The sequence below is a fragment of the Carassius gibelio genome, chromosome B9 (genome assembly GCF_023724105.1).
Source record: "Carassius gibelio isolate Cgi1373 ecotype wild population from Czech Republic chromosome B9, carGib1.2-hapl.c, whole genome shotgun sequence".
Taxonomy (NCBI): Eukaryota; Metazoa; Chordata; class Actinopteri; order Cypriniformes; family Cyprinidae; genus Carassius; species Carassius gibelio.
The window spans coordinates 21,407,879-21,423,433 of NC_068404.1; the positions used below are offsets into that span (position 1 = coordinate 21,407,879).

Sequence of the window (15,555 nt, forward strand, 5' to 3'; positions counted from 1 at the left end):
AAATCATTACGAAATTTATAACAAATTAAGAGCATTTTTTTTTTTTACATGAATTTGTGCACAATTTTTTAGGGCTGTTGCATTTTTTTCACGTTGTGATTTTTTTTGACTGTTTAGCATAATTCATTCTAAGTCATTACCGTAATGCATACAGGTATTTCACTCATTTATATAAATTTCACTTCACTTCATTTAACTTATTTCACTATAATATATTCATACAAAAGCACATAAATAACTTATTTTATGTGATTGTTGTGTGATGTATGTTTTAAATTAGACATTTTTAAATTCAAACTTAATTTCTTTCAATTAGCTTAAACTTGCAAATGCATCATTTCAATTTTTTTGTCTAATTGTTTCTTTTAGGTCTTTCATCTAATATATATATTTTATTGTATTTCAGCTTTATTTCAATTAACAACATGTTTCTTTATAGTTTTACTGCTACCAGTAAATAAATGTTTTGTTGCTTTAAATATGATGTAATTGGGTTTTGTTGTTTTTGTAGTATTTATGTGATTTTTTTATTGCATTGTGGTAATGAGAATTAGGTAGATGATGTGGTTATTAACCCACTTGAAATGAAATATTCCAGAGATCTGTGTAGTTGTTTTGTGGGGTGAAACGTGACCTGGACAAGTTAAGACTGTAACCACTACATTGGGAGAAGCACAAGTTGTCTTAATGCTACGCTCTAATGCTGTAAATAACAGCTTCAGTGGAGTTTTGGCATTTCCTCTGCCCCCATCCTCCCATCCCCTATTTAGCACTGCAGGCTCTATCTTCAAACAGTTGGCTGTTTGCCCGCTTTGTCTCTGTCCTAGTTAGCACCGTGCCATTGAGCTGTGAGGTCAGTCACTGGCACTTTTCAGTAAAGTGTTGGAGGGCCGTCTCAGACCCCTCTGAAGTGTTTACCTAGACCCCTTTCTTGTGCTTTAGCCCTCCCTGCAGCCTGCACTAAGATAAATATTGCCCTGTGTAGAGAGCTCTCTGAGAGACAGACAGAGGCAAGCTTCTGCTCGTCTGACAATATTTACAAGAGCTCTAAGAGGAGTTAAACGAGTGTGTGAACAAAATCTAGTAGACTCGCAGTTGACTTTTGTCCCGAAGTTAAACACATGGATGTTTTGAACTTATAGCTTTGATACAAGATACCACTAAAAGTGTCTCAGGAGTGTGCACGAAAAATTAGGCCAAGTTTGCTCTGAAATACAGTGAACTGCCAATGCAGATAGCATTTTAAGTCTTTGTAGGCACACTCCAGTTTATTTTATTTTCTGCATTTGAGCAATCTGCAGTCAGATTTATTTATTTATCTATGTAAAACATGTGATTTTATTTTTATTTTTCTTCTTATTATTTTTTTTTTTATATATATATATATATATATATATTTATTTTATTTTATTTAAAAAAAATATTTTTTTTTTTTTGAGGATGCTTTAGAGAAACAGTGCCCCAAACATTAGCAACTTGTAGCTTCAGTCGGCCACATATTATTACTCATTAAACCAAATTTTTATTGCATTTTTTAAGTATATAACATTTATTTTATTTTATTTTATTTTATTTTATTTTATTTAGGATGCTTTAAAGAAACAGTGTCCCAAACATTAGCAACTTGTAGCTTCAGTCTGCCACATATTATTACTCATTAAACCAAATTTTATTTAATTTTAATTTAATTTAATTTAATTTAATTTTATTTTATTTTATTTTATTTTATTTTATTTTATTTTATTTTATTTTACTTTGAAACATGGCCCCACACAGTAGCAACTTGTAGCTTCAGTCAGTCCAGCCAAATATTATTAGTTATTCACAATGACGAGGCACTCTCATTAATTAGTCTTGTTTGTGTTCTTTCGTTTAGACTTCAATGAGATGAGACATATAGACTAACATTTTCCCTACGTCTCCCCTCTCTGACCTCCCTTCCAGTGTGGGTAGGAAAAAAGCTACATGTGTTACTCATGGGTTCTTGTTTATTTAGTTTTATGCTTTCATTGCCGCCAAGTAAACATTTCAGTTGCAGTCTGTTAGAAAGACACTTTAGCAAAGCTTGGTTTCAGAGGTATGGGGGAGGCTAGCAGATTGCTCTGTGTGCGTTGCATTCATGAGACCCTTGCATTAGAGCTGCTCTCTAGTGCCTCTTTACCTGAGTTCACCTCAGCAACCACCAAAACATAGGATTAGTTTATTTACAGTGAGATCTTTGACTGAAAATGAACAGGATTTAAAGCTGACATGTTTAAACATTCATTAAAATTTTGTCTGGAGCTGTATTCATTCTGTACATAGGTATTAATGTAAAGCTCATCCTAACCACTTAAATTACACGTTCAGCATCCAAAACATGTTGGTCAGGTTAGGAGAAGCCAACTGAAAAAATACACTTGCAGGATAAGGTCCTGTGTAAACATTTAGAACACTAAAAGTAGTAAACAGGTGGACCCCTAAATTGGGAACAATGGTGGGAAAAGCATGACTTGACTGAAAGGTTTCCTACAAGAAAGGGCACTCAATGGATAGAACAGGACTACCGCAATGATTTATGGGCACCAGGCGGCATGGCACAAAGAAACACATAGGTTCCTTAAGTCTTACTCATCACTGGAAAGAACTGAAAACAACAGATCCGCTCCCCTTTGCTTCCCCCTTCAGCCCCATTTTTACAGCAACAGGTCTTAATAGAGCCAACATTTTTGTACAGCTGGGCAGTATGATGTTGTCATAAATGAGCTCTGATGGCAGAAATGTGTCAAACAGTAGAAATTGTGCTGTGAATACATTTGTTGTGAATAATCTTTTTGGTGTACATTTATTAAGTTCCAAAAATAAGTAAGTAAATAAATAAATCTATAAAATTAAAATTAAAACATTAATGACGACTTTATTTAAATTTGAATAATAATATTTTAAGTAATTAGTATTTATTTGTTAAAATATTGAAAGTATTTAAAATAAATATTGAAAGTATTGAAATAAGTTTTTAAATTATAAGTTAATTTTATAATTTAAATTAAAGAAAATTTGTAATATATATATATATATATATATATATATATATATATATATATATATATAATAAATATGTAATTTTATATACATGTTTGAAAGATATATACAAATAATAATAATAATAATACTTATTATTATAATTATTATTATTTAAAATAAATTATATGATAATATAGATATATTCTTTTACCATGTTATAGAAACTTACTCGTACCATAATATTTAATTTTGCTCTTGTGGATGGTTTAACCTTATATCTTAATCTTATATCGTGATATGGTATATTATGATAATTTCCTCATTACCTCCATGACCTCCTATTTTCAAGGATCATCCAGAAATTTGAGGCTGTTGTACCCCCTCCTTCTTTGAAAAACTTTGGGAATCATGGTACTGGAGGAATGCACCCCTTTTGTCTCTCATCCTCCCATCCCCCTTTCCCTTCTCTAATGGGAGGCCCCTATTCAAGCCTGTTAGACATTTTCCTGCACCCTCCTCCCCCCGGTACTCTGTTGCTATCCCGTAAATTGAGCTTTCCCTTTGGAGGCACTAATTAAGAGCCTAATCCTCTCATCCGTAGAAAAGAGGAGGGCTGCCGGGAAACGTTTCCTTGCAGTTCATTATCTATGCGTCCAATGGCGCTGATGCTGGCAGTGCCGCTCCTGGTCGTAAATGTTGTAAAAAAAAAATCGCAGCCGCCCATAAATCATCTCACTTTCGCAGCATGACGGCATGAGACGGTTATCGTGAGCCAAGACGCTTCTGGTTAAAGTAAAGAACGCTGCCAATTTCGGCGCTGGTGGTAATGACGGGCCTCTTTGAAGCATGTAGGGTCCAAACGGCTGAGTAAAAAGCAATGGACAGCACTGAAAGCCATGAGCCACAGGGATATGGCAGCGAGAGGGGAAGTTTCATCCACGGGAAGTGATGCATTCACAATGGAAAAGAATTTTAATGAGGGGTCTTATTGTCAATGGCATTGAGGCAAAGCAATTGTGACCTGGAACTGCACAAAGAGGATGTTAAATGCTGAGTAACAGGAATGAGTGTTTTGCTACGATTGCTTACTTCATTCCAGCCTGCCAGGAAGACCACTGCCTGGGTGTAGAAGAATAACAAAAAGACCAAAATGGAGAATGGACCAAAGCTTCTTTGGTTTATGAAAAGGACAAAATTGCTTAGCGTTTGTGGCCCGAGGCGTACAAACAGAAAATGGAGGGCCCCCAACCAGCCTGTCTGACCCCCAACTGAGGCATCCGCAGACCAATAACAGAGTGCCTTCACAGATGTTTTCAGTTTAAGGGTTTACAACAAATTCTTTCACATAATTCCCCCAGAGGATGTTGAAGTCAGAGCCGAGGTTTGGCGAGAGAGTCAGGGCCCTGTTTTGTGTAAATGGGCTATTACCTTAACTGGGTCTTATCACACATGGAAACCTCTCTCAGAGCTTAAAAGTCTTGTTAAACTAAAAATGATTTACTTGTTCCAAACATGTATGACTTTTTTTTTCCCCCTACACAACACAAAATAGGATATTTTTGTTTTTTGTCTGTACAAAGAAAGCCAATGGGATCCAAAACAACACTGAATCCCAATGACTGTCTTTGATTGGACAAAAAAAACACACAAAAAAATGTATGATTATTAAAAGAGTAATACTTGACAGGTAGAGGACATGTTATGGAAGCAAATTCTCCAAAAAATGATTATAGCCAACTCTGGGTTTTCCTGGTAGTGTCAGACGTTTTAGTGGGTTTTGAAATGGGTCATTGTGGGTCTTGCTTCATGCAACACCGGGGAAACTGTCATCTCAATTTTAAGTGTTGACTTTTTCTTCACTGTTGTTTTTTCCCCCCAACATCTCGGATAACAAGGTCTCACCTTGGTGTGAACCCAAGCAGGGATTCCCTCTTATGAATCACTGTGGCTCTTGAGCCCCTGCTTTGTCTTGATGTGAGAATACTTCCTCCGCAGCCATCGTTCCTGTTGTAAAAGACCTTTTGGTGGACCACTAGTGCTGAAGCAGCACTGACCACTGTTAGCACACCCATTGTGTTAATGGACATCCTTTGTATCGCCCACGGTTCAGAGGCCAAAGGGCCTCCTGAAACACCACAGAGACCAACGTTCCCAAGAGAAGATGTTCAAATGAACTCCCTTTTCCGTTTTTAGATTTGTAGAGCTTAAGGGAGTGCATAACCATGAGCCTGTATTGGAAACCCTCAATCACACTAAGCTGATGTTTTCTGGGTTTCCATGGGTAAGGAACGATAGTGTGTACTCTAAGGAGCAGTAAATCACTAATTCCAGCAAACACCAAAGGCACAAAGTAGCTCTTAAGAGGATGTCTAAGTGCCATTTTGAAAACCACAAATATCAGTGCTGTGACCCAGCAACCTCTCATCCAATCAGATCTTGAGGCATGCTATATGGATGTCAGATCTTCAGTATGATTGTTTTAATCCACCCATTTTAAATGAATAACTTTGGTTTTGAGGGCTTTGGCAATCTGCAACCTCATAACATCTACAGCTCTGCAGATAATAAACCAAAAGTATTTACTTAATCTTGACAAGACACGTGTGTATGTTTTTTTCTTCTTCTTATGATGCAAAAATCCTTTAATGTATTCAATATTTTGCCATTTCATAGTAAAATTGCATTTTTGAAAAAAAACAAAAATTACAAAGCAAGTATGCATTAAATTGAGAGGAACATTAATAATGTTACAAAAGATTTTTGTTTAAAATAAATGCTGTTGATTTTTTTGTTTTTCTATTCATCAAACAATCCTTAAAAAAATGTTTAATGGTTTTCTCAAAAATATTAAGCAGGACAGTGTTTTTTAATATTGATAAAAATATTAAATATTTCTTGAGCGCCAAATATTTTTTTAAATATATATTACATAATTAAAATATTATAATATTTTTTCATTAGAAGAGTAAACTATCTAAAAAAAAAAAAAAAAAAAAAAAAACATGTATTTGATTTAATTTCAGATTTACTTCATAATATTTTTATTTATTATTTAGCTAGCTAGTTAATTAGTTTTAATTGTATTTATTTATTTTATTTTATCATAAATCCTTGCAGCCTTGTAGAGTATAAGAGACTTCTTTCATAAACATTTTGTTTCTTTAGTTTAATTGAACAGTAGTTCCCTAGTAAAAAAAAAAGTAATATTTTTTAAATACATTTATTTCATACTGAGTTCAAATCTATTAAAATATCTGGCATGCTGCTCGAGACTTACTGATATAAAATGTAAAAATAAAACTATTTGGAGAACTACTTTTGCACAATTCACATTTCTTAATACTAACAATAAAATGTGTTTTAATGTCACTGTTTATGAGGACTGTATGGTTTTTTTAATAATATTAGTCTTTAAATGTCATATATTTAAAGTGCACCTGAAGTGTACCTGCAATAGTTCCACTTTAGCACAATAAAACATACTTCAGTGTATCTTTAGTTGGACTTCAGCACTACTTCTGCACAATTAAAGTGCATTAAGCACAAAATTAGTTGTTCCAGTTTAGCAGACTTTAAGTATACCAGAATAGAACAACTGCAGTTTTTTTTTTTGTTAATGTTTTTTAGTACACTTGGCATGAAATGAATGTATTTCAAATACATTTTAGTTAATTTATTTTTCTCTAGGGTTGTAATTTTGTTGACAAGATTAGCGACTCTCGTGATAAATCAAGTTAGTGATTAGCTTTATTTGTAATTAGTCTTTATGTGTAATTAGTCTTACTGAGATTTTTATCATCATCTAACTGGCACTGTAACACCAGAAGCATGCTAATGTGTAGCAAAGCACACACTCAAACATAGCTCTAGCTCTTTACCTTGTACTGTGATGCATTGGGGTTATTTTCTGGTGCCCCCTGTCCTGATAGCTTTGTCCTAGGACTGAGACACAGTGGAAGTATCGAGACAATTAAGGTAACTAGTCCAGTGCCTCAGAGAGGCTTAATAAATCACATTCAGCTCTCAGGGCTTATAAGGGCCAACAGCTTGCTGGAAATGATGTGAGTGATTGGATGGATTTGGCCAGTTGTTTGACATGGCCTTAGACTGCCAGAGAGAAGCCAGCGAGACCCTGCTTTATAAACATTAACAGGAAAGGCACGGAAGGACTGCAGAGGATCTCGGGCTACTGTATTTATGACAGGGTTTTGTAAACAAAGGTACTGCTATGAACTAAACCGTTATTTCATTATTCAGGATAACTCCCAAACCTTAATTATTCAACTTGTATCTAGCTAAAAATTTTTGAATAGTCTTTATAAGTCAAAAATATGATATAAAGCACGACAAATCATTAAGGGTCTGGAATCAGTAAGATTTTTTTTGCATTAGATATTTTAAACAGTCCACAGTAGCTCTTTACAGCATTGGTTATTGATTTTTTTTTTTTTTTTTTTTTTATCAAATTGAATGCAATTTTTATTGTTTGTTTGTATACAATACAATGCATAGGATTAACATTAAGATGCGCAGATGCTGTAAAATAATTTTTTATTGTAACATTTAAACTATCACTCTAAAAGAACTGATGTAATGCTAATATGTTTTAATGTGTCAGACTGATAATAAATTCCTATTGATTTACTGCCATATCTAGAGACCAGAATAGCATAGAGACTTGGGTTTGGGCACTTCTGGTTAAGGCTGGTAAACAACCAAAAAAAGCACTAAAATGTGTACTTTTTCCATTTAACAGAAACCAAGTAGCTACTCTGCAATATTCTAAATTGGCACAGGATCTACAGTTAACAAGAGGTACTGTATACCAGTTATGATTGTGGTATGGATGCCATAACTTCATCTACCTGGCCAAAATCCCCAATTAATAAGAAATGTATCATTTTACAAAGCCCCTGGGGTGTTAAAAGAAAAGTCATTCACTTAATACTTCCTTTCAGTGCTGGAAGCAGTTTTCGTGCTCTCCCCTAAACCCCTAAATCCTTCTGCCGCCACAACTAACGCCTTGGGAAAAAACCATCAACACAGACTAAATAGGGATGTTATACAGTGTGACATTTCCCAGGTGCAGGGTGGATGGAGAGGACAAGCCTCTTTTTTCCCCCAGTGCATTTTGCGTACTGCTGCACAATGATGTGTGACATTAAGTCAAGAAAGGTCAAACTAGATTGTTCAAAAATGGGAACAAATTGCATGCTACCAGGATCGGCTGACTCCACTGGTGGCTCCCGCTCGGCCTGCGGCTTCCCAGGGTTCAAGGCAGCTTAGGGATCTGGTGTGGGGCGGTTTGCATGGTGCTGTGTAGTTAGGCCCCTTGCCAGGCCATTCTGCTGGAATTTCCTGTCTGAATCGACTCCCTCCTGCTCGCTCCCCTCTTGTTCCTGGAGCGAGACAGAAAAGCCTTTTTAATTACACTGCTGCTGCCTGGCCTCTCAGGATATTATTATTGTTCTTGAGTGCTTCCTCTAAAGATGAGCAACTCTCAGTACAAAGCCGGCTGTCTCTCGGCTCCGTTCGGACATGAAAAGTGAATGTTTTTCCTCTACTTTGAGTACCCGTTGATAATGTCTACCACCTGTTATTGTCTTTAAAAGGACATCAGACCACAAGCTAATCCTGACCTGCAACCGAACGTGGATGCCTGGTTCTCACCAGGTCCTGACAGGATGTTTTGTACATTTTAGGAATTATAATGGGGCACTGAAACAATAATACTTTTCGTAACCAAAACATGGTGCTTACTACTTAAAATGATTAGTAGATGGATTGGAGTGTTTTTTTTTATTCATTTTTTGGGGGTGGGCGGTATTTTATGGCTCAAAAGTTGGTAACGCTTTAGTATAGAGACTAATTCTCACTATTAACTAGTTACTTATCAGCATGCCTTTTATTATCATATTGGCTGTTTATTAGTGTTTATAAAGCACATATTCTGCACGACCATTTTCTATATCCCTAGTCCTACACAAATTACACTTACATTTAGTCATTTAGCAGACCCTTTTTCCAAAGTGACTTACTAATGAGGACAAAAGAAATTTATTCATCTCACAGAGTTTTTTCGTAGTATGTGCGACATATATGCCCTGTACAGCCATTATATGCATGTACACACACACACACACACAAAAAAAAAAAAACACTTAATTTAACAACTACCTTACTATTAATAAGCAGCCAATTAAGTGTTTGAGACAAAAGTTGCAAGAATTGGACCTTTTAAAAAAAAAATATATATATTCCAAAGTCTACATTTATGAATTTCATAAGTAATTTGGTACGTTTTAATGTAATAATATTAACCATATAATGCATAATGGGGCCCATTTTGACCCCACATGTTGTGATTTAAAAAATATTTATAAAATAGAATAATCTGGTTTTACTTTAATCCATCTATTTAACTTTTTTTTGGTTTAGTTTGGTTCGTATCTTAAGATTTACCTGTGTATTAAAGTATTGATTTTGTTGTATTAGACAAGACAGCATTATGAATAGGTCAGTATACATTTAGAAAACAATTAAGTTATTTTTTCAAGACTTTCTATTAAAACATTCTTAAATATAAGATTTTTTTAAGAACACGGCTCCAGTCTGTTTTGGGATGAATATTTATGCACAAGCCCCTTGACTTTTTAACCACTTGCTCCATACTGGTTGGAGCACACTGAATCATGTTGTTCTTTATAGGAAAAAGAGTGGGTCAAACCATACAATCACACCTGTGTAGTGTGTATCCTCCTGAGTTCTGGACCTTGGCCCTCCTTTTGGCCCAAGAACAATGGCGCTGTCTAGGTGATGGAATAAGCCCCTCTCAGGCCGTCCCTGCCTCTACATCCTCATGAGGCCTTGTCCACCTTCGAGTCAGAGTTACTTTATCCTAGATTAAGTCTTTCATTTAATGTCTGCACAGTTGTTGTGTTTGGAGAGGTCGCCATATGACGTTTGGTCTTTTGCAGTATATATTTATGATGTTTAATGTGAATCACTGCATTAGTAAGAAAAACTGCTCTTATTAACATTTTTAAGTGTTTTAGCTCATGACTCTCCACACTTTACAGCACCAGTTCCCATCATGCTTAAACACACAGGAATCCCATGAGTTTCCAAAGGCTTACTCAAGCGCTGACATGCTGTGCACTTGGCCAAAGCATCAATGAATGTTATGTATATGCATGCTTATCATCCTACACAAAAAACCCTCATTACGTTGGCCCCTACACACTGGTTTGAAAAATGCCTCTCCATATCCAACTCGCCAAGGAAAGGGAGTCCACCTAATTGGCAAGGAAAAACACACTACTACAGCCTGAAAGTATGCAGTCACTTGGAGCTGTTGAGATGGATTTTTGCCAATGTGAAATAGCCTGGTTACCTGTCAGTTGTAGTTTCCGCAGTGACAGTGATGAAAAAGTTGAAGAGTTGATCATTTTTCCAGGACAAATTCCACTGGAAATACCGACGTTTAAATTGAATGCAAGCACACAAAGTACAATAACATGCACTGTTTTTTGTAAAGCTTTGGTTTCAGAAATGTGCTTATTTTTGCCGCTCCAAAATCTATATTTATATATTATGCATGCTTTCGAGCCACGGTGATGATTGGAGTGAGAGTGGCAGCTCTGGAATGCTGACTCATACAGGTCTCCTCCCGATGGGCCCCTAAGTGGCCCCTGCGGCCCTTCCCCACCCTCATCTACCCTTATCTCCTTACAGGTAGAGATAATAATCTGAGGACTTTACCCCCATAGTCTCTGTTCTCAGGTCAAGCCTGGCTCACTGGTGCACGTGATGCCCAAGAATTTTAATACAGGCAAGGAATGGGCACAGACAGACACGCACAGGAGATGAGATGATGAGTCCATCCAAAAATAGCCTTAGGAGCTCATTAAGAGCAAACAGTAATAACAAATTAAAGACACACACAGTACTCAAAGATCTATAACCACCACCTTAAGTAAGTTCCACTCATTAATGAAAACACGTTGGTTTTTTACAAGACCCCCTTAAAGCAATCAACCATTTTATGACAGGAAGAGCATGTTTTGGCTCTCTTTTTTTAGCCCAGACAAATAAAAACTCATCTAGAGAAACTGTAATCCACTCATTGCACTTGTAAGACCAATAATATTGAGGAACCGTTCAAAAGTTTACAATTATCTTGGAGATGAGAGGGCCAGACTGTGGCTCAGTTAGTCTAAATCTGTCTTGTTGTCTGCTGTGTCATACAAAGAGCATTAACCTGTTGCTAAACTAACAACTCTGTACTCTAATATGCTCAAAATTTGATTTTATGTATTTCTTGTTGTTCCTTTTTCTCTTTCTGTGGTATTATTGTGTAAAATGATTGTATAGCGTGGCTCGAATCGTGGTTATTATAACTAAAATTAAAACCATAAAAACATTTGTTATATAAAATAAAATTATTCACTGAAATAGAATAAGATCGTTTATTTTATTTTAGCTAGTTAGCACATTTAACTTGATGTACTAAAATAACTAAAACTGAAATAAAATTAATTAAAAACTATAGAGGCAATAAAAGAACAAAAACTAAAAATGCTAAAACAAAACTAGTAAAACTTTCAAATATATAAATAAATGCATAAAACTAATTGTTTATATTATTTTTTTTTTTTGGAATAGCAGCTTTGCCCAAAAAGCCATCTTTGTATAATGTATTTTAGCCTCTGTTGACATGTTTGTCTTTCTTCTCTTCTGTCTTTGACTCCTTAGCTCCTCACTTATTCTCAACCTTCCACACACCGATACCGATCGACATGCGCCACCACGAGGGGAGGTACCATTACGAGCCACATCCTCTGCACCCCATACATGGGTAAGTTTGGTAGCCACTTCAACATTCATTTTCCTCCCTTTGCACTGATGGAATCATCATTAATCAAGATACAAACTGTTGAGTCATCTTCGATATAAAGCACACCGATTCAGAGCATGTAGTTGTCAGGTCTTGTCCAGTACATCTGTTTGTCTTCTGCCTGAAAGATTGTTCTGCCCTAGCTGTAGATGTGCAGCACATGGAAAGCAAACGTCCAAGTACTGCGAAACAAATGCCAGTGATTCAGTCGGTTTCATATCACAGACAAAATTAGCGTGTAGTACAAAGCTGATGGCATCTCATCCATGTAGTATTTTATAGTTTTGGACAACATCTGTAAGTCTGACATTTACTGAAATGGTTTTTGGCAGGTTTTGTCTTTTAAACCTGGAAATAATAAGCAAGTCAAAAAAAAAAAAAATACGTAATGCGAAAGAGATAAGCCAAATAATAAGATTTTTTTTGTCAGTTTTTATGTTGATTAGGTTTGTAATAGGAAATATATGTGCAAATAGTATTTTAATATTATATATATATAATAGAAAATATGAAAATTTTCAGATATACAAAGACTAACATCAGTGCAACTGTGCATTTGCATTTAAAATCACAGATTGGATAGCGATACATACAGCGAGCCCAGCAACACTAGAACAATTTATCAGAAGAGCCGGAAAAGAGTATTCCTGCCTTCTCTCTGTGTACTCTGGCTCCTTTGATTAATGTGACTTGGCCTTGACAGACGCCCCCTAATTCATCAAGACCTTGATTTAGCTGTCCTTTTCACTGCCTGTGTCCAATTCACCTAATTACATGTATATTGCACAGCAAATTAAGCACAGTGTTATATTTTGAAGGTGTATGGCCAGGGTCTGATTTAGGGATCGGACCCTATAGAATGATTCATGAAACATATGCTTCATGTTACCATTTAACATAGACATCTTTGCTACATGTAAAAGGAGTTGTAAGAGGTTTTCATAGGTAAATATTTGCAAAAATACCTCTGCATCAGTGGTAGTGTTTTTTTTTTTTTTCTTCAGTGTTCAGCGAGTCATTTATTCAACCCTTTCTTTCAAACACACTTTGACTCATTCAGGGCAAAACAAGTGAATGTCTTGAAGTGATTCATTGAATAATTCTCTTAACCAGTTCATTCAAACATACTGATTCACTGAAACAGAAACAATTGACTGTCTTAAAGGGTGATTCTTTGAATTATATTCTTAACGGATTTGTTCAAACACCGATTCATTCTTAACAAAAACATGTTACTTTCTTAAAGAGTGATTGAATTATTATCTTAACTGATACATTTAAACACACTGATTCATCATTACAGGATTATTGGAATTAGCTTGGAGACGTAGATGGAACACACATACAATGCTAGCTTTTTTCTAAAATTAACTTCATTATTTATTGAATTGTCTCATAACAGTTAAAATAGTGGTTTCTGTATATTCAAATATGCCAAAGAGCCTTCCATAACAATCAAACCTATCCAAACAAGCGTAAATAGGAAAGAGTTAACAAATCTTGAAGATGAATGTCTAAATGTTTGTAGAGTATTTCAGCATGTAAACAGAGCAATTAGCATCTAGAATTTAGCTTTCCTTTCCCAGAACCTCAATGACAGCAGAGTGAATGAGAAAAACACGTCCTCCCTTATCCACTCACTAGCATTTTTCTTTTTAGAAAACAGTTTCAGATTGCAGTGGTATTGAGAACCACCCAACGTTTTTTTTTTTTTTTTTTTCAAACCAGTGTACAATGTTGACCAGAAACTGTCCGACTTAATTAGTGTTTCTGTAGAGTGAGGGGAGTTTTTGCACATATCTTTTGGTTTATGTGACGGTAATTGAGATTTTACACTCACACTCGGTTGCATATTTAAGTTAATATATGTTTGTGAGGTTTGGACATGCAATACCTACTGGAGAGCATGCCTCGAGTTCGGAAAAGGTTCCCACGACTCCCAGTGGCAGTTAACTGCAGTCTCTGTGGGATACGTGATTCATCTAAATCAAAACACCTGACCAGGAACACTATTAAGATGTGTCATACTGATATTCTCTCTGGAATCAGCTGGGAATACGCGTATTCTGGATATTTCCAGAAAGCACATATTGTCAAAATATGAAAATGTTCAAGTTCACATACAGACACTTAAAGAATATGCTACTATGGGCAGGTACCACCCATGGTGCGTCGATGGAAGACTGCTAAAATGAAAGGTAGCTATTAAGAAGAAGCTCTCTAAATGCACCATGACATACCCTGTCTATGACTAAGGTCTCTTTAACCATTCAAGTACCATCTTGTCAGAGAGAGGGCGTAACAACAAAATCTTAGTTATCATTCTTGTCAGTAGGGGCCCTCTTTTTCTTATCCCTTGACAGGTAAAGTTGTAAATAATGGCTTATTACTGAGGGTTCAGCACCCTGAGCAGTTTTCCTGATTTATTAATATGTTGGCATGCTGTCTTGTCAATTTTGACTGTCTGGCAATCACTGAGAAATGTGGGAATGTACCCAAAACTGGGTTAATTATGCTTTTGTATATTTAGGAGTTGTCTCTTGCTGTTGTTGACATACTTTCCCATAGTAGTACAATTATGGTGGGAAACGCTTCAAAACCATTGTAAATATGACTGCATTATTAATGTATGTTTTGTTTTTAATTGACATCTGTTGATCTTCAGATTGGGACACTGAAACCAGTGGTCACTATAATTACAACCGTGCTGACATTTTCTGTGGTAATGCCATCTGTTGTGATAATCTTGTCAATGGTCAAGATGGCAACCAAAAGCACATGCGTGTATGGCCACAGATAACTCATCTTCGCTGGCAGTTTGCAAAATCATAGCACTATTGCAGGCGAATATTAATTTTGAGCACTTGCTCCAATCCCCCCCTGCCCCCTTTCCACAAATGAGGGGGAAGGATTTGGTGGTTTGTGTATGGCGAGTCTGTTTTCTTTCAGCTCCTCAAGAACAGAGACGTCTTTATGGCTATCCTTTCAAGGAGGCTGATGGCAGAAAGTTGGCAACAGGACAAGCTTGGTAGACTGCAGGCGTTTACTGGAAACCGAGCACGACTCAGGCTGGGTGCAGGTTGGCCTCCGAACAGAGATGGTATAAATGAGAGACTGAGATGAAGCCAGACTGTGCCAAGCATAATGCATCTGATACCCGCCGTTCAGACAGTCACTGAAGGCTTTGCTCACATCTCATTAAAGCTACAAAAAACTGTTTATCCATTTTTGAAAAATGCATGTATTAAAGCAATGGTTTCAAATTCTGTCATCATTTACTCAGCCTCATGTCATTTTAAACCTGTATTATTCTGCACAATTGCAAGAGGAGATGTTAAGCAGAAGCTGAATGGTAATCAAGGTTGTAAAATTACAAACATGACAAAAACACCAAAGCAATAACTTATCTTCAGAATGTCTTATGAAGTCATAAATTTGCTTTGTGTGGTAAACGGACACACATTTTATAACAAAAGTTATTTACTGAAAAAAAAAAAAAATACAAAATAACCAATGATGTTAGGCATCATAACCATCAACCTAGTATTGATGTCATACTTGAAAATTCTGTTCCTCACGCAAAGCTTTTGGGGAGCTCAGAAATTTTTTGAATATAGTTATATTAACTATTTTTATAATACTTGAATGGCGCTTTT

General features: G+C 36.0%; 1 protein-coding gene across 1 annotated transcript in view; it reads left to right on the top strand.

Moving 5' to 3' along the window:
- Positions 1-15,555, top strand: part of LOC127965409 (zinc finger protein GLI2) — a 70,921-nt gene that overhangs the window by 27,636 nt on the left and 27,730 nt on the right. The window contains exon 3 of the mRNA XM_052566217.1: positions 11,758-11,860. Within this exon, the coding sequence (XP_052422177.1) occupies positions 11,758-11,860 (103 nt within the window). The remainder of the gene's footprint in view (positions 1-11,757; positions 11,861-15,555) is intronic.